This window comes from Onychostoma macrolepis, chromosome 02 (assembly GCF_012432095.1).
Source record: "Onychostoma macrolepis isolate SWU-2019 chromosome 02, ASM1243209v1, whole genome shotgun sequence".
NCBI lineage: Eukaryota > Metazoa > Chordata > Actinopteri > Cypriniformes > Cyprinidae > Onychostoma > Onychostoma macrolepis.
Genome location: NC_081156.1, coordinates 28,245,244 through 28,266,262, shown reverse-complemented (window position 1 = coordinate 28,266,262; position 21,019 = coordinate 28,245,244). Strand labels below are relative to the sequence as shown.

General features: G+C 37.9%; 4 protein-coding genes across 4 annotated transcripts in view; all 4 read right to left on the bottom strand.

Moving 5' to 3' along the window:
• Positions 1–7,469, bottom strand: part of klhl24a (kelch-like family member 24a) — a 28,367-nt gene extending 20,898 nt beyond the window's left edge. The window contains exons 1-4 of the mRNA XM_058751769.1: positions 7,260–7,469; positions 4,963–5,844; positions 3,822–3,937; positions 2,215–2,399 (exon numbers count right to left, since the gene is read on the bottom strand). Coding sequence (XP_058607752.1) covers positions 2,215–2,399; positions 3,822–3,937; positions 4,963–5,763 — 1,102 coding nt within the window. The 5' untranslated portion in view covers positions 5,764–5,844; positions 7,260–7,469. The remainder of the gene's footprint in view (positions 1–2,214; positions 2,400–3,821; positions 3,938–4,962; positions 5,845–7,259) is intronic.
• Positions 7,470–8,677: 1,208 nt separating this feature from the next.
• LOC131524407 (probable G-protein coupled receptor 148) lies at positions 8,678–11,282 on the bottom strand. The gene has a single exon (XM_058751525.1). It carries the CDS (start codon positions 10,073–10,075, stop codon positions 8,963–8,965), a length of 1,113 nt encoding a protein of 370 aa, XP_058607508.1. The 5' UTR covers positions 10,076–11,282; the 3' UTR covers positions 8,678–8,962.
• A 21-nt stretch (positions 11,283–11,303) lies between these two features.
• Positions 11,304–12,865, bottom strand: LOC131524424 (probable G-protein coupled receptor 148). The gene has a single exon (XM_058751549.1). It carries the CDS (start codon positions 12,357–12,359, stop codon positions 11,397–11,399), a length of 963 nt encoding a protein of 320 aa, XP_058607532.1. The 5' UTR covers positions 12,360–12,865; the 3' UTR covers positions 11,304–11,396.
• A 179-nt stretch (positions 12,866–13,044) lies between these two features.
• Positions 13,045–20,997, bottom strand: mterf4 (mitochondrial transcription termination factor 4). Its single transcript, XM_058751537.1, has 4 exons — positions 20,924–20,997; positions 18,481–18,856; positions 14,635–14,819; positions 13,045–14,467 (listed from the first exon to the last, which is right to left on the bottom strand). The coding sequence occupies exons 1-4, from the start codon at positions 20,948–20,950 to the stop codon at positions 14,075–14,077; spliced, it is 981 nt and encodes a 326-aa protein (XP_058607520.1). The 5' UTR covers positions 20,951–20,997; the 3' UTR covers positions 13,045–14,074.
• Between the last annotated feature and the right edge of the window lie 22 nt (positions 20,998–21,019).

Genomic DNA, 21,019 nt, shown 5'->3' with positions numbered 1-21,019 from the left:
GCATCATAATCATTTGTCATCATTTAAAATGTCTTGGCAATATTGTATTATAGCCCAAAATAAAATTTCTCTCAAACTTCATAACATTTCTAATAAAAACAATTGCAAAAACCAGTGATAAATTGTGGGCTAGGGCAATATAGTCAATAAGGAAGCCTCATATAAAATAAAGAGAAAAGGAAAGGAAAGGAGTATAACTGTTTTTCATTTAATCTGATATTTTTAGTTCATCGATTATTTTTCTACCAGACCTTGATGACATACATTAAAAATCCTGAAAAACCAGTGTAATTTGAGTTATTTAGCTTGTAAATAAAAAGTTCCTTTGCATCATGAAATGGCACAAATGTTAATAATATGTGAGCTGTCCAAAATAGGTACTTTGATGTATTTTAAGTTACTTTACTTGTACATGCTTCGATTTAATTTGTATGATCAGAAAGCAGCAAATTCTGCATGATTCTATTAAATAAAACATGTAGGTGAGTGCATAAAATAGTGATCTTAAATTTATGAAGTATGTATGGAATACGTGATCTGGCAAGCTGTGCACTTACACTCTACAGCGGAAATTTTTGTTATTCTTGAAAAAAAATCCAAGAATAATGGTTATCAAAGACAGCTGAACCACTGAGCCAGTAGGATATGACTTGACAGAAGAGAAGGACAGATTTAGTAAGAGGCCTCTGAACTTGATGCTGGAGGCTGGCCAACTGCACGTGCATGTGAGAACAGCAGTAAGAAGTGTGTGTTTATGAGTGTGTGAGAGACAGTGAGAAGGGCAAACCTGACATGTGAGAACATGAGTGCGAAAACACAGCTCTATTCATGGAAATCAGACACACAAAACTTCATGCGACTTCATGTTTTTAAAGCGCTGAACAATGGCACTAGAAGGAGAAGAATAAGAATTCCACAATTCAGAATTCCACATTATGGCATCCAGCTTGTTTAAACAAAAACAAACGTGAGCTGAAAGAATTTAGGTCAAGTTTAAATGCATAAAACTGCACAGATACAGAAACTCCTCAAATGCATGGCCTGTATATATAGCCAGTGACCCTGGATGACGTGATACAATAACTTTACCAACATCTGCAGCCAAAACCTGAAGATCATTCCTGGAACTATTCTGAAACCCTTGGCGCAAATACTCCCCCAAGATGCCGCTCGCCTGTGCCAGTTAGTTTAAAATGTCCCAAGCACAGCCAATAGAACGCTGCAGTTTGCCAGTGAGAACAGCCCTTGACACACTAGCTGGCCACAGAGGCAGCTGTTGTTTCCGATTTTCCTCAAATCATAAACAGCTGTTCCAGAAATGTCCTCACAAACAAGGCATTTGCTAAAAGCCCTTAACCCACCACAGAAAACCCTGGACTAATTTGTCCAACCCATCCAAACAACAACAGAATTTGTTAAATGAAGCTCAACTGAACAATGAATTTGAAAGTAGATGCTTACATTTACATTTTCTAAAGAAAATGTGAGTGGTGCTTGCTGGCAAAAAATGTGAGATGGTTGCTTACTGGCACAATTTTTAAGAGCCCATTCCCAAGTATCTATGATATTCTGATCCCCAATACATGGTTTTTGTCCTGTCTTCAAAACTGATTTATTTGAACAGTTTTCAATCTGTGAGGTGGTATAAAGTCAGATCACCTTTTATCACACTTCACACAGTAATAGTCTTGTCAGTAGGACACTTCAAATGTTTTAAGGTAAAATTAAACAAAACAGTTCAAATTGCACATATGACATTTTTATTAGATGTCATTTATGTTCCAGGCAGACATCAAAACTCCTCCCTAACATGTAAATCTGATGAATCTACTTTTATAGGAAGTTCCACTTGCCTGTGCCAACAACACAGCTCAAAAGAGTGCGTGCGTGTGTGTGTGTGTGTGTGTGTGTGTGTGTTCAGGTTCCACACAACTAGTCACTTTCTGATCAGTCACTGTGACCAATTACAGGACACACCAGCACCAAAAGTACAGCGCATTTCACCATGTCCTAACCACACTTTATCAGTTTCCAGGCTCAAGTCATTTTTCTGTCTGCAGTTAAAACAAAAATACAGCATTATGTAACAAAATCATAAAGGGTGTTTCATATACAGCTACAATGAGGGCTTTGGACCAATGATGTTTCACTGTGGGTGGGGCTACTCAAAAACAGAAAACAAAATCATTTGTCACAGAAATAAGAGGTTCTAACCTGACACAATGATATCATTGCGGAGGGCGCACACTGCATACTCAGACTTAGTGTACTCAGGGTGTTTAGCAAGAGATGTCCACTCTCCCGTCACGGGGTCGTAGCATTCTGTGTACGGCAGATTGAAACCCCCCATTCGCTCACAGCCTCCCACCACCACAATGACCTCAGAGAAACCAGTAGACCTGCAGACAGGGAAAAAACAACAATATCAGATAAGCATGGGCTTTGAAGTGGCTACATCATCAGAAAGAGGTTAAGCTTCATTCTTGCTAAGGTACAATGAGCTTCCGCTATGATTCATTGGAGAATGAATCCTCGACGAGTAAGAGACCCACATAACATAAAGTTTTTTTTGTTTTGTTTTTTGCTAGGCAATTAAAAGTGCATGCATTTAACCAAAACCCACAACACTATGTGATAAAGTTCACATTGAGTGTCTGCAGAGCATGTTTATATGTGTGCAGCACAGAGAAATCTGAAGTCCTGTACAGTGAACGTGTGTGCATTTCTAGTTTGGGTTTGGGCTGTATGTGCACATTTTTAATCACTAAATCATTTGGAAATATTATTTTCAATAAAGACACAGTGGTTATATGGCTGTCTCTCTGCCAGCAGAGCGGAATGTCTGAAAGCAAGCTCATACATTTTCAACCCCCAATACGAGATACTGACTCCAAACACAGATAACACCTCCAAAACACAGATACTGCTTCTAAATACAGATATAGACCCCATATTAGGGTAACGACTCTAAAAACAGAAACTCCATATCAAGATACTGCCCCCAAGTACTGATTAAACCTCCCCACGTCTGACTCCTATAAAGATACTACCCTAAAAATACTTCCTCCAAAAACAGTTTCCCTAAATAAATACTGCCTCCAGAACAAGACATGCTGTAACTAAACAAAACACATGTTTTCTAATTCTGAGCATTATTTTAAATGGATACTTTCTATAAACAGAAGCACTTAATGATATCGGGCGAGTGAGAGTGTAGAAATGGACTATATTTGTTCTGAAGAAAACGTGAGTGGTGCCTGCCCATGCAAAAGTCACCACCACAATGCCAGGATGTAGTTATGTGGTTTCTACAGTGTTTTGAGTGGTTGTTAGTGTGGTAGGTGATATTTTGATCTCAAGATATGGCAACCCTCCTGCAATGCAAGTATTTTTTTTTACTTCCTGGTAATCATAAATCTGACAACTTTAGCTGCACAATTTGAGCTATCATTCGCACAAGTAAGAGCAAAAAAAAAAAGGAGATGAATTATGCGCTTAATTTACTAAGGTTTAAGCCCAAATTATACCGTTTCTTGTTAACAAATGGAGGAGTATGTCTCATCCTCAAAAGTTCAACACAGTCTTTTGAAAACCTGTTTTCAGTTCGTCCAGTTTAACTTTCTCTGTGAATTGCATATAATTTTAGTTCCTCACAGGAAGTAGTAGTATATATTTATTTCATGCCATGTCAGCATCTTAGGCTATTTTCATGGCAAAAACAATTAAAATATACAAGTATCCCTCACAGGAAGTAGAAACTATTTGTTTTTTAAAAGCAAATCAACTTATCGACCAATTTCCGGTCACAAATGTTTGCGTACCTGCGGGGCCTGGTTCGTGGCGACATCATCTCATTGCCAAGTACGTGATAGCGACGTGCTTCGTGCAGCAGCTGGTAACATTCTGGAGCATTCTGGATCAGTTTATCGCCTTCCACCTGCAAAATATTACCACAATCTTAATGCTTTACCTTAATCTAGCTCCCTTATATCTGCCTTCCTGTAGAATCTTGTTTAAATAATCTTGTTGCATTACGACAATAAGGAAAGAGCTTTGACTTGGCAAACAACAACACACCTGCCTATAGTTTTCAAGTGAACCCTAAGATCTTGAATAACTGGTTCGAAATGTGTTTGATTATCATTGGAGCACAATGCTGCACTCCATTCGTACTCGGAAGTCGGAAATTCCGAGTTCACTGTGTATACAAACTTTTCACTGGAACACCTCTTCATGTAGGAATTCCGACTCGGAAACTCGGAGGAACCGCAACAACTTTAGAATCCAATATGGCTGCTCAGTGCATCAAAAGAAGTGAAATAGTAGTTATATACGGTTTATTAACATTTCTGTTTGTCTCAGTAAACTTGGTGGTGCACACAGTACTATCCAGTTGGTTTTCCAACTTGGGTACTGGAACGTGGTCAACTCGAATGTGACGTCATTCTTAGCGCCGACATCCAACTTCCAATGTAAATGGAATGCAGCAACACTCGACAACTAGCCAAATCTCAAGGCCTTGCTTTATCTGGTTCTGTAACTTTAGGACCAACCCATACCCAAGGTAGAGTTCATTTTCACTTGAGGACACTTTAAGAAACAAACCAAGGCTGATTCTTTGATCTCTATAGAGTGCTGCAGGGATGAGGTTTCTTGTGTTCATTTGTGAAGATTATCATGACGAACAAGGCGTGTATAAACTTTTACATCAACTTCTAAACTTTTGTAAGTCATAAACTTTTGTTGGTCACAGAACTTACTTTCTGCAATAATCCAACAGTCAATGGAAAAAAAAATTAAAACCCTTTCAAGGAACAAAGGTGATGCTAACATTTGGTTTGGCCAACAAGACTATGTCATCTCCACAGCACTCTGTAAACATCTCAGCAGTGCATTTCTGGATTCGTTGAACTAATAAAGAGCTTCTCCACCTCTTCAAATGATTTTGAATGTACCACTCACCGTCTGTACAAAATAGTTTGGGTGCAGGAGAGGCAGTCGGACATGTTGTAGTAGATCTTTCAGCATGGGTTTGCGGTACTCCACGCCATGGTAGACCCAACGCATCACCGCCTCGAACACCATCTCCTCCCTGCCAATGGACAGCTCATCGCTGGCCAAGTATTCCTGCAGCTCATCCTTGTGAAGGTCTAGAAACTCCTCATGCTGAGCAACTTCTGGAAAATTCAGCAAGGCGAAAGCACGGCAGCGACTGGCCAGCTGTTTGAGAGAGTGGGCGTCTGCGAAACGCTGGATCCCGAGGCAGTTGCAGGGGTCCAGCTGCTCTTCCAGGAATTTTGCACAAGCATCCCGCAGTGTGGTGATCTGGAAGAGGCTGGAGGTCTCGAAGAGGAACTGGACATTGTGGGTGGTGATGCAGGCACGGCCGGTGTAAACATACTGCAGGAACGTGTCCATAGCATCGGCCTGGATGCCGTTGATCTCCACAAGCATCTCATGGCTTTCTCTGTGGTCGTTGCAGAACATGGCACGGAAGTAACTGCTGCAGGCCGACAGCACGGCACGATGACATGGGAATTCGCGACCCTGGACGCTTATGATCACATCCGTGAAGAGGCGGCTTTCACGGAACTCGTTGAAGACCTGAAGGACACTCTCAGAGTGAGAGGAACCAGAAGTGAAGTTGTACACGTCGCTCAGGGTCTTAGACTCCATCTCAAAGACTTTACGCTTGATTGCCGGTGATTCCGGCACACCACCAGAGTTCTCATGATTCAGGCGGCGACCCAGAATGAGCACCATGATTGTATCTGATGAGAGCCCTTCACCAATAAATAGTCACTATCAATGGTTTGCAGGAAAACGATTGGTGACCATCAACACCTGTAGAAGAACAGCATTTACAATAAACAAACACTACGTTAGTAATATTCAGTACATTTCTGGAGGCTCACATTCTTGAGATTAGCATTACTATCTATGCTGCAACACAACAGTCTAAACCCAAAGACCTGTATAAGATGCGTTTCAAGAGAACTAAATGGTGAAGGAAATATTGACCTTTTGGCATTTCATAAAAAATGTGGCCAGGCTCGCACTTTCAAGGAGGCATTTTGACGCAGACATGGAGGCTAAAGGTCAAGTTCATGCTCAAGAGCATCTCAATAGTAAGTCTTTTGCAAATCTAGCATAATTATGTACCCGATCTGAGTGGCCTAGGTGAAATATATTTTTATGAACATCAATATACATCAATGTACAATTATTATTCATTATATTAAGAAAAATGAGAACTTAAGTGTTATTTTAATTGTATTATGAGTGTTATACCAAGGTTCAATTAAAAAAGCAAAAAAACAAAACAAAAAAAAACTAACGTTTTAGGTTGAAAAGCAAATTATTGCACAATCATCACAGAAAACAAAGGTACTGAGTTCATAAATATCTGAGGTTACTAGAGCACACTGAAATACATCAAGACATGTGACCGGTAAAAAAAAAATAAAACAAAACAAAATCTATTCCTCAAGGCAATAGTGCACTGATATAAAAGGACCACTGAATCTTCATGGCTGAGAGATAAAGTGAGTGAGTGAGCGAGAAAGAGGGAGAGTTTGCGCAATCTTTTTTTATGTCACTCAGGTTTGTTTTGTTGTGGAAGTAAAAAATAAAGGAACATGGATGGTTGCTCAATATTTCTTCCACAGCTGAAGCAGTTTGACAACAAAACATGCCCCATGCAGACTGAAATGATGACATCATATAAATGAGATGAATTATGTGTGATTTCTACTCCATAAAAGGCTTTAAACCACAGAGAAAGAATCCCAAAGTGTTTAGAGAGACCATCTTTCCAAATAGCCTGCTGAAAAATCCAGCTTAAAATGACAATTGGTTTTTAGGTGGTCTAAAAAGGTCATTAGTTGTTTAAGGCTGGGTAAAAGCTAGTCTAGACATTATGTTTCAATAACCATCCCAGTTGTTTTGTTGCTGGTCCAAGGTGGTCTACTGTAGTCCACCAGAGATTTACAGCAATTTCAGTTTCTGAGTAAACATTCAAGTCTCAAAACTTAGAGCTGCCAGCAGAAATGATCTCAATACCACATGTAGAGTAAAAAATGTAAAAAAAATATTACATTATTATTTAGATATAAGCACGTATTTTGATATACACATTTAGACATACGAAAAAGCGCCATAAACAAACATGACAATAATATCGGAGTCAGTATATCTCAATCAATCGTATCGAAATCATTGAAACTGCTCAGATAAAAGTTCAGCATTATTTTTCTCACCTTATCCACTGGAGACCAACCTTCTACCAAACATCAAATTTAACAGAAAGGGTTAAAGATCCTTAAAAGTAAATGCGAACAAACAAGTCGGTTTCTAAAAAAGAGATCCATAAGCGTGCGCACTTGTGCTGTCACTGTTAAGTTTTCTTTGTTATCATCCTTCTCATAGCTGCTCTCTGCTTGTTCTGGCCGCACAAAGAATGCACACACAGGCTTTGAACTTCTGTTATGTCAGCTGTTCAAGGGAAATGTGTTCATGGGAAATGTAGTTCTGTCTCTGTTTCATCAGTCCTTTCAAACCAGTAATAGAACATCATATCCCAGAATTCAGTGCGGGAGAATTTCCATGTGGATGGCCGTTGTTTGCAAACAAAAACCCGATTATGAACTAAGACAGTTTGTGTACCTTTTAAACGGTCCCAAAGCCAATAGTGTTACTTGACGTTATTAGTTATGTTATTATTTTAATAAAGAACAAATAATTTAGATTAGAATGTATTCCTTGTTTACATGTACAACGTGTTTTGTACAGGTCAATAAAATGGTGGTGTTGACACTGATTCCCTTTCCTTATGTAACAGTAGAAAGACGCCTTGATAAAAAAATTAAAATAAATGAAAACCGGTAGTTCTCCGGACAGATTGAGAAACGGAAAAATAACGTGACGCATAACTAGAAACTTGATCTCCCTTGTGTAATCAGAAGCAAACATAATTAAAGTATTATTTGTGAATGATAAAATGTAAATTAATTACAGTATATTTAGTAAAAACTATTTTATTTAGTATATAATTATAATAATTATAAACTCGCCAGCAGACGAAATCATCCTTACTAAAAGGCGCCAATAGCGCCATCTTGTGGTTATTTTAAATCGTACCGGTGTTTCGCGCGCATTTTTAAAAATTTTAATTACACATATTATAATAATAGCGAATAATAGGTATTTCTAGATCAGGTTTCCATTAGAATATTAATATATTAATCGAATTTGCAGCAGCAGTGGCATTTGTAAACGTTTAATCAGACGAACACGTTAGGAGAGGGAGCACAACGAGGGAGTTTCTCTGGTAAGTTTTATTCTTATTTCTTACAGGAATCTTTCCAACAACGCAAATGTGTGTAATAAACATTTTAACATACAGGTGCTCGATTTATCGCGAAATTAAAATACTTTACATAGCTTCGTTTCAGTCAAAATACAATAATTGTTACTTGTTTCTACAATAAAATATAGTAACCTGGATTAAGGCGTCATCAAAAAAATTAATAAAACGAGAGATTTGCAAAGCCTCTTACACCATTTGTAAAGCTTCATAGTTATTTCTGATAGGGTTTAACGTTACAGTAGTAAATCTTATGTATATTTATAACGGTGCTTCTGACTGAAGAAGTATGAAGGCTGGGAAGGCTGACTTATAGTAGTTTTTATTATTGATAGGCTAGAAATAGAGTTAGTAACCAAAATACATAGTGAATACCATTAGTAAATACACAGTATCATATTAAACACAATAAATGCCATAATTACCACAACTGAATGTACATTTTTGATTATTCTCACATATTTTTGTGACATATCATATTATTACTTACAAACCCCAGTTGAGCAGTTTTAACTGGTTTAACTGGCAGTTTTAACTGGTTGATGAAAAGTTCAGCAATGCCTTAAAAGTCTTTTACACAAGTTCAAATAAGCATATTTATATCACAGGTGTGATAGTAGTTGGCCTGTTCAGGTGAAAGAACTGGAACAGCAAGTTGCACAGTTCTCTATAGCGGAGCCCATACAGGTACGGCGCCAAGGCTTTGGGCAGGATGAGCAAGACGTTACACACCACCAGGGACATCCACAGGCTTGCTTTGGGGTCCATAGTCTCACTGTTTTGGCAAAGCATAAGCTCGATCATCAAAACCAGCAGGGGACAGAAAGCCAGGAACAGGTGGAGATAATGGATGAGAAATGTTCCTCTAGCACGAGATGATGTTTTGCCCTTCCATACGCCTGAACTACGGGTACAAAAGTAGAGGATGAGGTAACCAGACAACACCAGAAGGAGGATGAAAATGATACCTGTGACCGCCAGCAGCATGGAGACGTGAAGTGGGTGAAAGTGGCTTACGGTCAAAACCATCAGCAAAGGAAAGGAGCAGAGGTGGAGGGCGCAGGGGGTCGTACTATGGTACCACAAAAACATGCCAACAGTGGCCGCAGGGAAAAAGACAGAGATGACCCAAATGGCGGCAATTGCTCCGTAGGTCCGCGACACAGGCCACAGTGCCAGGTAGCGAAATGGGGCTAACACTGCAAAGCAGGTATCCAGCACCATTGCTGTAATGCTTAGTACCCCAGAGCTGTATAAGACCGCAGACAGGAAGAGCAGCACGGCACACGGCCACTCCGTCATCAACACACCAGCTAAATTGATGCAGCCACTCAGGATGTTCATGCAAACAAAGAGCAGGTCACTGAAGAGAACATTGGCCAGGAGGAGGTAACGCGTCTGCTGCCGCAGGTCAACTCGGGACAGGATACGTACTAGAAGAACTGGAGTGATCAGCAGAATGGCCAGGAAGGCCAAAACGGGGCACAGCTGAAGCACCCTCATGTGGCAGGGAGGGATGAATCCATGCCACTCGTGCGCAAACATCTCCGCTGGGCTTTCAGAGGAGTTCGAGAAATTAGAAGAACGTATATGAAGCTCAGCTCGACCTGACTTGTTGTACCAATTGCCAAATGAACAAAGCAGAGATAAAAAAAGGTCTTCTGCAACTAGGTAGAAACGCTCCGACTTTCCCTCCATTAGAGTTTCCATCTCTTGGCATGTGTTTGTACGTCCAATCCAGGGCTGAAGGTAAATGTGTCTCTCCTTCCCCCTTCCTGCAGTCTGTGGTAAGTGATTTAGGGGACAGATGTGGATTTGTCACAGGCACGCTTGTAAATGGTTTCCATGGAGAAGGAGAAACAGGTAAATATCACTTCACAGCTAAATGGATCAGAATGACACTCAGGGATTTTGCACCAAGGCATAAATATTGATATCTCTTCCTAGAATCAGAAGTATTGCGTAACATTTACACTGTTATTTTTGGACTGATTGATTGTTTAACTTAGAGGACTAAGTGCAACACAGGTTAAACATTGAACGCTTATAGGAAATTGGAGAAAGACACAATTGTGTAAAAAATCCTGAAATGTAAATTTATTTATCTTGCCAAGAGAACAAAACAGCATTATCGACCGCTGCTTTGCACACAAGAGTTTGAATCAATATTGTGGGCATACATAACAATATATAGCTGGGGAAATCTCACAAAAATGAAAGGAAAAAAAGAAAAGAAAAAATATATTTTGCATGAATAAAATTAAGCCCAATTTATGAACTAATATTATTATTATTATTTGTAATTAAGTCTTAGTGACTTTTGTGACCATGGACCACAAAACCACTCATAAGGGTCAATTTTTTGAAATTGAGATTTATACATAATCCGAAAGCTGAATAAATAAGCTTTCCATTGATGTATGGTTAGTTAGGATATGACAATATTTGGCTGAGACACAACTATTTGAAAATCTGGAATCTGAGGGTGCAAAAAAAAAAAAATATTGAGAAAATCGCTTTTAAAGTTGTCCAAATTAAGTTCTTAGCAGTGCATATTACTAATCAAAAATTAAGTTTTGATATATTTACAGTAGGAAATTTACAAAATATTTTCATGGAACATGAAATATCCTATGATTTTTGGCATAAAAGAAAATACGATCATTTTGACCCATACAATGTATATTTGGCTATTGCTACAAATATACCCCAGCGATTAAGACTGGTTTTGTGGTCCAGGGTCACATTTCTTTGTGAGATTCACCCAGTTGCACTTTATATAGTTATGTTATGTTATGATGAATAACAGCACGTATCACTTTATATCAAAATATAAAAAAGATCAAAACATTCTTAATATACATTCATGTTAAAATGCTTTAATAGAATATACTAAAATGAATACTAAAATATATAAAGTTTCTTTTGAGGTCTCTTTCTGGCTCAGGAGTCTTTTAAATTCCCTCTTCTGCAAATGAGTCCTCCAACGACAGAGCAACCAGATACAGTTATTTTGCAGGCTTGCTCTGCTTCAAGTCCAGTTCTGGGCTGCACTCCTCTGACTTTGGGGTCGCTTCTTCCAAAACACCTGCTGGACAGTCTCGTAAATCTCGTGATAGCGCAGGATGTACAGGTAAGGAGTGCAACAGCGTGGCAACAACATCAATACGCACATGTTGACTAAGTTAATCCACACTCCCACAACATCCACGCTTGCTTCCTTTAAAAGAGCCAGCTCCACGGCAAAGACCAGCGCGGGTACAAAATACATCACAAGCAACAGAGTGTGCGCCAGAAGCGTCATACGCGCCCGGGAGTACCGACTACGCCATATCCCAGAAGTTTTAGTGATGATGTACAGATGGATGTAACAGTACACAATGAGAACAGTGCAGAGGCTGATGGCAATGATGAAGTACAAATGAACGCCAATCTTCTTTTGTTCCAGCGAGTGCAACGCAATCAACATTAAACACACCGGACGGCTCTGCTTGTCACTGCCCATCACCACCTCAAACATCACTAGCAAAGAGACGGGACACACTGCGGCCATTACCCACAAGCTCATAATTATCTTCCTGGCCCGAGATGGTGGGAGAATCTCTTTGTAATGTAACGGCCAACGTACTGCCACATATGTGTCGACAACCATCAGTGTGATAGTGAGCACAGAGGTGCTGTATGTCATTACCATGCTCACCATCATAAACTCACACAACGAGTGGGGCATGTGCAGGCCCACGGAATTGCAGGAGACCATCGTGAGATTTATGGCGAGGAAGAGCATATCAGCGAAGAGCATGTTAGCAAGGAGCAGGTAGCGGGTCTCTTGACGTAGCGTAGGAAAACACAGTATGCAGAGGGACAGAACAGGGTTGACCAGCAGTGTGACAGAGGTTAGCAGAACCGTAGGGATGAGAAACAGATTCATGTGTTTGCTCTCCGTTATGTTGTACCAATTCACAGAGATGGTAACAATAAAAGACTGATTCATATTTGGAGTTTAGTGCCACGCTACTGAGAGAAAGCGTTGAAAGGCTGAAGAACAACAGCTCCTCTGTTTACTGAGACTGGAACGGTGGAGCACATATACGGCTTCTCTACCTACAGAAAACAGAAGAAACATAAGTACAGACGTATGCACCATATGATCACCATAAACTTTGGATGAGGCTTCAAAAAATCACTACAGTTTTTTGTCCAATTAAATGCTCTATAGAATAAGAATGTCCTTCCTCTTAACATAACTGGCATGACTGAGGTTTTTTTAAAGAAAAATTCGATATGTCCTGGCTAAAAGTCAACAGAGGAAGAACAATTTCTTGGGGACTTTAAAAGAATATTTACCAAAAAATGAAAATTATGTCATCTTTTCTTAATCCTCGTGTCATTCCAAACCTGTATGATTTCTTTTTTTCCGTGATGGTGAGTGAATGATTACAGAATTTTCATTTTAGGTGAACTATCTCTTTAAATTGTTATTATGACCTGAACAAATCTTTACAGATTACAATTTCTCCAAAAATAATGATGGATAAATGTTACACAAATAAATGTTATCATCATTCCTTTTTTTAAATTTTTATTAAAAACCATCAAACATTCACAAAGCATTTTCCCTCCTAATACACAATTTGACTAAAAACAAAGTCACTTTTTGTAAATCATTTTAACCCACGAAAAGAGAATAAAAACAAACAGACTACACACTATCCCTAAAGTTACAATGGAAAGTTAATGTTACTAATAATACTACATAAAAAAGAAAGAAAGATTAATAGGAGTATGAAAATATGTGAGTCCGTACATTTTCAAGAAAACATTCCGTCACAAATCCAAGGGTTAATAGTGATGAGTATGAAATGTAACAAAAATACTTTTGAGTGAAATTGAATGAGCTTGAATGATACTTCCAAATATCAACCACAAATGCCAGTAGCATGTTTGACAAGCAATACAAATCAATGCAAATAATGTGCTTGTTTGTTGTACTGGTGTTAAAAACTCTAATAAATACACAAATAATTATAAGATGGTACATACTGTAGCTCAAACTGAACAAAACACTGTTGTAAGTTTCAGCCCCGTTTCATCGACAAACAGTTGAAAGAGGAAGAATTCAATATGAACGCATGGACTAACAATCGATTAATCGTGTTAAAATGACTTGCGTACCTGTTCCACACATCCACATGTGCAGTAACTGCTGCTTCCACCCAGGCCTCCATTAAACTAATGTCGCCCCAGATCAATACCACCCGACTCTGTCCTCGTTATCGGAGAGCAGGCGTTCCACTGATGCGCACAGATCCGTAAACGATCGCACGGCACTAACACTCTTTCAGCTCTCCATGGTTACTCAGCATTTGGTGTAAATTATGCTGACCCTCCCCATGACAGGCCGTTGAGATAAACTAACACTAACACCATTATTACCTCAATGTCCCTCGACACTACTATGCACCTCATATCCGGAGGTAAAAGCTTATAAAGCAATAAATGAGATGGAGGATTAAACAAACAAATAATATACAAAAATGTTGGCATGACCACCAGCCTGTAAACAGAAGTGCTTTGCATATGTTAGGTCTTTTATGCAAAACATGAGATACTACCAGCATATATCCTGAAAAAACAAAAACAAAGCATTATGTAATTTTGATGAATGAAATAGTCTTTATTAATTTTGCATATTTAATACAAAATGCCTCATTTCCTCTCCTTCTTGTAACCAGTGTTCCAGTGACGCTTTCTCCTGTGCAGTCCGTCATCATCATCATCTTTATCTTCCTCATCTTCATCACTGCTGTATTCTTCCTCCCTCCCTTCTTCCTCCTGCTCTCTTGCCATCAGCTTGCGAAAAACATGGAACTCCTCTGCAGTTGCCATGGCGACCTGTGTCAGGTAGGTTTCCTCAGAGACGCAGAGGACGTCTTTGAGCGGGGGGTTGAGGATGAGTGTTTGGCCCTTCTTGTCTGGCGTCTGGTACAATCCCCTCCGCTCCAGAAAACAGTGACGACAGCGTAGCTCAGACAGAGGCAACCTGAATAGCTTTGCCTTTACCATCTCTGACTGCCGCACACCCATACGGAAATACGCATACTGCGGGGAGAAAACAAGCTGTGTGTCAGTTTGAAACTACTAACTGCAACTTCAGTGATCCAAAATGGCTAACACAAAGACGAAATGTTATCAGAACAACATTTACATAGACAGTTTACCCTGTCATCAGAGCCAGGAAAATCTTTAGTGAAAAATACCAGCCCTGCCTGAATTTTGTACTCCAGCTGAGCCAAATCCTCGTCCAGAACCTCAGGCGAGTCTCTGAGGATGTCTGTGACATGATGGATGGTGAAGAGGCATTTCTCTCTGAGCAGTCGGGACACCATGTTTACCCTCTTGACTGGCAGGAGCATGACCTTGGGGTAGTGACTGATCATCCTCTGCAGACTACCTGTGGACAGATTTCAGACAACTCTCCATCAGTGGCTTTCCAACTGGGGTCTATGGACACCCGGCAGAGGACTAGAGGGTCCATGGAAAATTTCAGAGAGGGGGAAAAAGAACAAAAACAACAAAAACAAAAATCTGCATATAATTTTGAAAACAAAACAAAAACTATTTTTATTAGGGCTGTCAAATTGATTACATCCAAAATAAAAGTTTGTGTTTATATATTTGGGTACTGTGTATATTTATATGTATATATAAGTACACACACATACATGTATATATTTAAGAAATATATGTAATAAATAAATTCATATAACTTAAATATTTCTATACAGTACATTTATAGAGTATACAGTATACACACATATAATGTAAACATAAACTTTTATTTTAGATTAATCGATTTGACAGCCCTAATTTTTATTTATCTTCTCTCATTACTTGTTACATGTTCAAATAGCTTGTGTTACATTCTTTTTTGTAAAACTGCTTTGTAACAATATTAATTATAAAAAGTGCTACATAAATAGATTTTAGTTGAATTAAAATGTGTTTATCTTATATTATTAAGTTAATATTTTCCAAATACCGGTAATGTTTCAATAATGTGATATACATTTACACCACTTTTCAAAGATTTGGGGTTGGCAAGATATTTTAATAAGCTTTTAAAACAGTCTTTCACATTTATTTGATCAACAATACATTAAAACAGTAATATTGTGAGATATCAATCCCATTTAAAATAACTCTTTACTATTTTAATATATTTTAAAATTTCATTTATTCCTGTGATGGCAAAGCTGAATTTCAGTGTCACATGATCCTTCAGAAATCATTCTAATATGATTATTGATCATTATTGTCAAACAAATGTGCTGTTTAGTATTTTTGTGGAAACCCAGATTTTTTTTCAGGATTCTTTCATGAATAGAAAGTTCAAAAGAACAGCAATTATTCAAAATAAACTTTTGTAAGATTATAAATGTCTTTACTGTCACTTTTAAAAAAATTAAGATTTAAGCATCCTTGCTGAATAAAAGTACTGAACTTCCTGTTTCAAAAGGAAATAACTAGAGACTTTAAAATTTTTTGGTTCCATACAGTGGAAGTCAATAGTCACCGAACCAGTTTGGATTACTCGCATTATTAAAATATCTTATTTTGTATTTCGGAAGAAAGAAATACAAAGAGGTTTGGATGGAACCACATGAGGGTGAATGAATGTTTTCAGTGAACTATCCCTTTAAATGATTATAATGGCCTGAATGATTCTTTCCAGTTTACACTTTCTCCAAAAATAATGATAGATAAATGATACAACAACATTGTCAATCCTGATTTGTTTTAAAATTAAAACCATCAAACATCAACTTCAAAAGCTAGTAGTAAAAAAGACAAAATTCATGCAAATTATTTGCAAATTATTTGTTTGTTGTACTGTGGCAGAAACTCATCTTTAAAAAACACATCATTATAACAGTTTGTTAAATCTGCCAAGGCACATTATTTTTCAGCTCTAATCGCACAGAATCATCATTGCCCGAGAGTGCTATTTCGCACAATAAATACAGTCCTGAATACTGTACGTTCAGTTGCTTTTGATAGTTCTGAAAAAGCCTGTGAAAGTTTCGCACAATTTTTTGTGGATAAGATCAGTACTATTAGAGCAAATATCTCAATCTCTGCTTGAAATCCTGTCGGACTCCTAGCTCGGCCTGACTCTTGCACCTCTGCTCAGTTTTCTATGTTTGAGCCCGTTTCTCTGTCTGAGTTGTTAGTAGTTGTTCAACACCTTAAGCCATCTTATTGTTCACTAGATGTTATTCCACCTCATTTATTAACTCAGATTTGGGATGTGGTGGGTTCTATGATCCTGTCATGAATCAGAGTCTTACAAAGGGTGTTGTTCCATCATATTTTAAACATGCCTTGGTGCAGCCTCTTTTGAAAAAGGCCACTCTGGATCCTTCAGTGCTACACAACTACAGACCGATTTCAAAACTGCCTTTCTTGGCTAAGTTATTGGAGAAGGTGGTTCTTAATCAACTTTCTACATTTTTAAATGGAAACTAAATTTTTGATAAATTTCAGTCTGGTTTCAGATCTCAACACAGCATTGAAACTGCCCTTCTCAAAGTGTCAAATGATTTGTTATCTGTAGACGCTGGGAATTGTGCTGGTTTGGTGCTTCTGGATCTTAGTGCAGCGTTTGACACAGTGGATCATGTGATTCTTCTTTATCATTTGCAGGAGTGGGGGGTATTGAGGGATTGCTTTAAATTGGTTTTCATCCTATCTACATGGAAGATCCTTTGCGGTGGAGCTCGGAAGCTTTGTATCATCTTCACAGTTTATTTCCTCGGGGGTTCCTCAGGGCTCATGTCTTGGTCCTGTGTTATTCTCTCTATATAAGCTTCCTTTGGGTCTAATTTGTCAAAACTTTTATGTGGCTTATCATTGTTATGCTGATGACATCCAGCTATATTTGCCCCTAAGATGTAACAACGACTCCAATATTTCAACTTTGTTTGAGTGTTTGGATGAAATAAGGGCATGGATGGTTTCTAGTTTTCTGTAGTTCAATGAGTCCAAATCGGAAGTGGTGATTTTTGGCCCCCCAAAGTTAGCCAAACAGCTTTCTGTACATCTTGGCCCCTTAGCCACTAATATCAACACTCAAGTAAGAAATCTTGGTGTAATCTTTGACTCGGAGTTGAAGTTTGATAGACAAGTCAATGCTGTTGTTAAAGGAAGCTTCTATCAATTGCGTATTATTGCCAATTGAAGAGAATTGCTTTTACATGTTCCCAGATCACGGTTGAAAACCAAAGGTGATCGAGCCTTTTCTGTGGCAGCCCCACACCTGTGGAATAGTCTCCCATTGCACATTAGATCTTGTGACTCATTAGACTGTTTTAAATCAATGTTGAAAACACACCTTTACTCTGTGGCATACAGTTGCCCCTAGCTGTTGGGACATTGTTCAGTGATGGATATTGTTGTGTCTTGTGTCTGTTTTTGATTAATTTTTTATATATATGTAAAGCACTTTGGTCAACTGGTGTTGTTTTTAAATGTGCTACATAAATAAATGTTGATTTGATTTGTTAATAAAATATGTTGTTCCAACGCTATTTCTGGTGCACAAAACATTTCTGTTAGTTTCAGCCCAGTTCCAATGTTTTTAAAAGAAGTCTCTTATGCTCACAAAGGCAGCATTTGATTGATAAAAATACAGTAAAAATAGTCGTGTTGTGAAATAGTAATACAATTTTAAATTAGGGTTTTCTCTTTTAATATGATTAAAAGGTCATTTATTCCTGTGAAGCAAAGCTTCATTACTCCAGTCTTCAGTGTCACATGATCCATCAGAAATCATTCTAATATGCTGATTTGCTGCTCAAGAGACATCAATGTTGAAAACAGTTGGTTAATATTTTTGTGAAAACCATGATACTCTTTTTTTTTTCAGGATTGCTTAAAGAATAGAAAATGAAAAAGTTTTCCAGCTATTTAAAATAAACCTTTCTAACTATTTAGCCAAATATAAGTATTATTCTCTCACAAAAAAATAAAAATAATAATAATCATAATACAAATCTTACTGACCCCAAACTTTGAAACAGCAATGTAATTTACTAAAAGACAAGATGCATCACCTTCAACCAGTCCCATCTTCCTCAGATGATCAATGCGCTGTTGTAAGTCTGCACCTTTAACTGAATATACTTCTGGACACTTATGCATTATTTTCAGGATAGTAGAGGGATTTAAGCCCAGGAGCAACAGTGCTGTCAGAACAGATGGAAAATGTTTCCCACGGTTCTTCGTAGCACCTTCATGCAGCTCCTTGGCTTGAGTTTCTGAGAAGCCCATCTCGACCAAAGAGCACAGGGTGGGCTGATTTCCAGATCTGTGGGTGACCTGACCACTGTGAGATGGATTTGCTTGATGGGGTTGTGTGGAGCAGAATGGCATATGACCTCTGCTCACTGCCACAGGACAAACACTCCATCTCCACATACATCTCCACATCTGAGATATAGAGAGAGGAAGCAAATGCTGTTCAGTTCAATACATAATGGACCCACACACTAAATATATATAGAAGAAAATATAAAAATTGTGATAATGTGCTAAAAAAACATTACCACAAATGATATAACTGGTCAACGGCTGAGCAAAGTAAATGTTTATACAGGTGCATCTCAATAAATTAGAATGTCGTGGAAAAGTTCATTTATTTCAGTAATTCAACTCAAATTGTGAAACTCGTGTATTAAATAAATTCAGTGCACACAGACTGAAGTAGTTTAAGTCTTTGGTTCTTTTAATTGTGATGATTTTGGCTCACATTTAACAAAAACCCACCAATTCACTATCTCAACAAATTAGAATATGGTGACATGCCAATCAGCTAATCAACTCAAAACACCTACAAAGGTTTCCTGAGCCTTCAAAATGGTCTCTCAATTTGGTTCACTAGGCTACACAATCATGGGGAAGACTGCTGATCTGACAGTTGTCCAGAAGACCAATAAACAAAAAACATTTTTAGTGAATTGTTGGCCTTCTGGAAAGTATGTTAATTTACTGTATATGTACTCAATACTTGGTAGGGGCTCCTTTTGCTTTAATTACTGCCTCAATTGGTGGGTTTTTGTTAAATGTGAGCCAAAATCATCCCAATTAAAAGAACCAAAGACTTAAACTACTTCTGTCTGTGTGCATTGAATTTATTTAATACATGAGTTTCACAATTTGAGTTAAATTACTGAAATGAAATAAATGAACTTTTCCACGACATTCTAATTTATTGAGATGCACCTGTACATTGTTTGCACATACAGTAGTTTTTACAGCAGGCCACAAACATTACCACAATTTATATAACTGGTCAGCAGCAGCAGCCACAAACAGACAAGTTCAGAGGCAGCAGCCATACAAGTCTGTGGCAGTAGAAAGTGGCAGCTGAGTTTAGCAAATGTTATAAATTACTAAATGTTTTTCAATTGTAGATTTTACAGTACAAACATTACATCAAAAATATTTAAATTAGTGGATGAAACAAAATGTGTTTGTGGCAACTGAGCATATAAAAATGGGGGGTCTGAGATCTTGTCTGTTCACATATTCGAGCTCAAACGACATGAAAACACCCTTATTCTATTCTATATACCTGTTTTCTTTCTAATTATTATAAAACAAATAACATTATATATTTAGAAAATAATAACTTGACCCTTTAACAATAGCTCTGTCTATTCTTTTTCTTTCTACGTTTATTATTATTTTAAAAAACCCACAACTTGTCACAGCATTATGTATTGTTGCCCTTTTGTAGGTTTGTTAGCTTCTGTTTTCCTCATTTGTAAGTCGCTCTGGATAATAGCGTCTGCTTATTGATTAAATGTAAATGTAATAAAAATTCCAAATATGTTCATCCAATAGCTAGCACAAAAATAAGGAATTCCATTTCGGAAGACAGCAGAGAACTCAGTGTTTGAAACCAACTTACAGAAACACTGCTACAGAAAACTAGCATTTGTGTAATTTGACTTTTAACCCTTATAATAACAACTGAGAGACTCATAATTGTGACAAGCCCCAGTCTCCATTATGTGTGTATTGAACTGCTGATGCTGTAGCTATTCGTTGAGGGGCTAATATAAACTACTTTAATACACGTTTAGCTTGTAGTAACTCAAAAAGGAACGTACAATAATTAGATAACATAAGAGAATATAGCCTAGTTTTATATTCAGTTACTTAGTATAAGTGACCTTTCGCTTCCATGCAAAGGCAGCTGTTGTTTCTTGCAAAGTTATTCTTAGTTTTAACAAACGTTATTTTAGATTTTCTAGCAGTCACATATCCCATTATACTATTAAATAAGATATTATTCATCAATTTGTTTTTATTGTGCGATTCATCATTAATGAATGTTAGTCCGATTCCCACCAGCAAATCAAAGAAACCGCTTCTTACTAAGTGACAAATCGCGATATTTCTCACGGTAGCTATATAACTGTGGTTGAACATCCAGTCTAGCGTCTAATTATATGATAATGTAAAATATTTCTGTTGTAGTTTCGTCCTCACCTGTTTTCTGCATACATGTGTACCCATATCTGTGCCGCGACAAAATACACCCGCGCTGCAACAACAGTCAGAGCTCAAAAGTTCCGGATATTTGAA

Coding starts and splice junctions, on each gene's coding strand:
- LOC131524424 (XM_058751549.1), bottom strand. CDS start 12,359: ATGAATCAGTCTTTTATTGTTACCATCTCTGTGAATTGGTACAACATA.
- LOC131524407 (XM_058751525.1), bottom strand. CDS start 10,075: ATGGAAACTCTAATGGAGGGAAAGTCGGAGCGTTTCTACCTAGTTGCA.
- mterf4 (XM_058751537.1), bottom strand. CDS start 20,950: ATGGGTACACATGTATGCAGAAAACAG. Junction 18,857..20,923: donor CACATGTATGCAGAAAACAG/GTGAGGACGAAA, acceptor TCTATATCTCAG/ATGTGGAGATGTATGTGGAG. Junction 14,468..14,634: donor AGCTGGAGTACAAAATTCAG/GCAGGGCTGGTA, acceptor TTCTCCCCGCAG/TATGCGTATTTCCGTATGGG.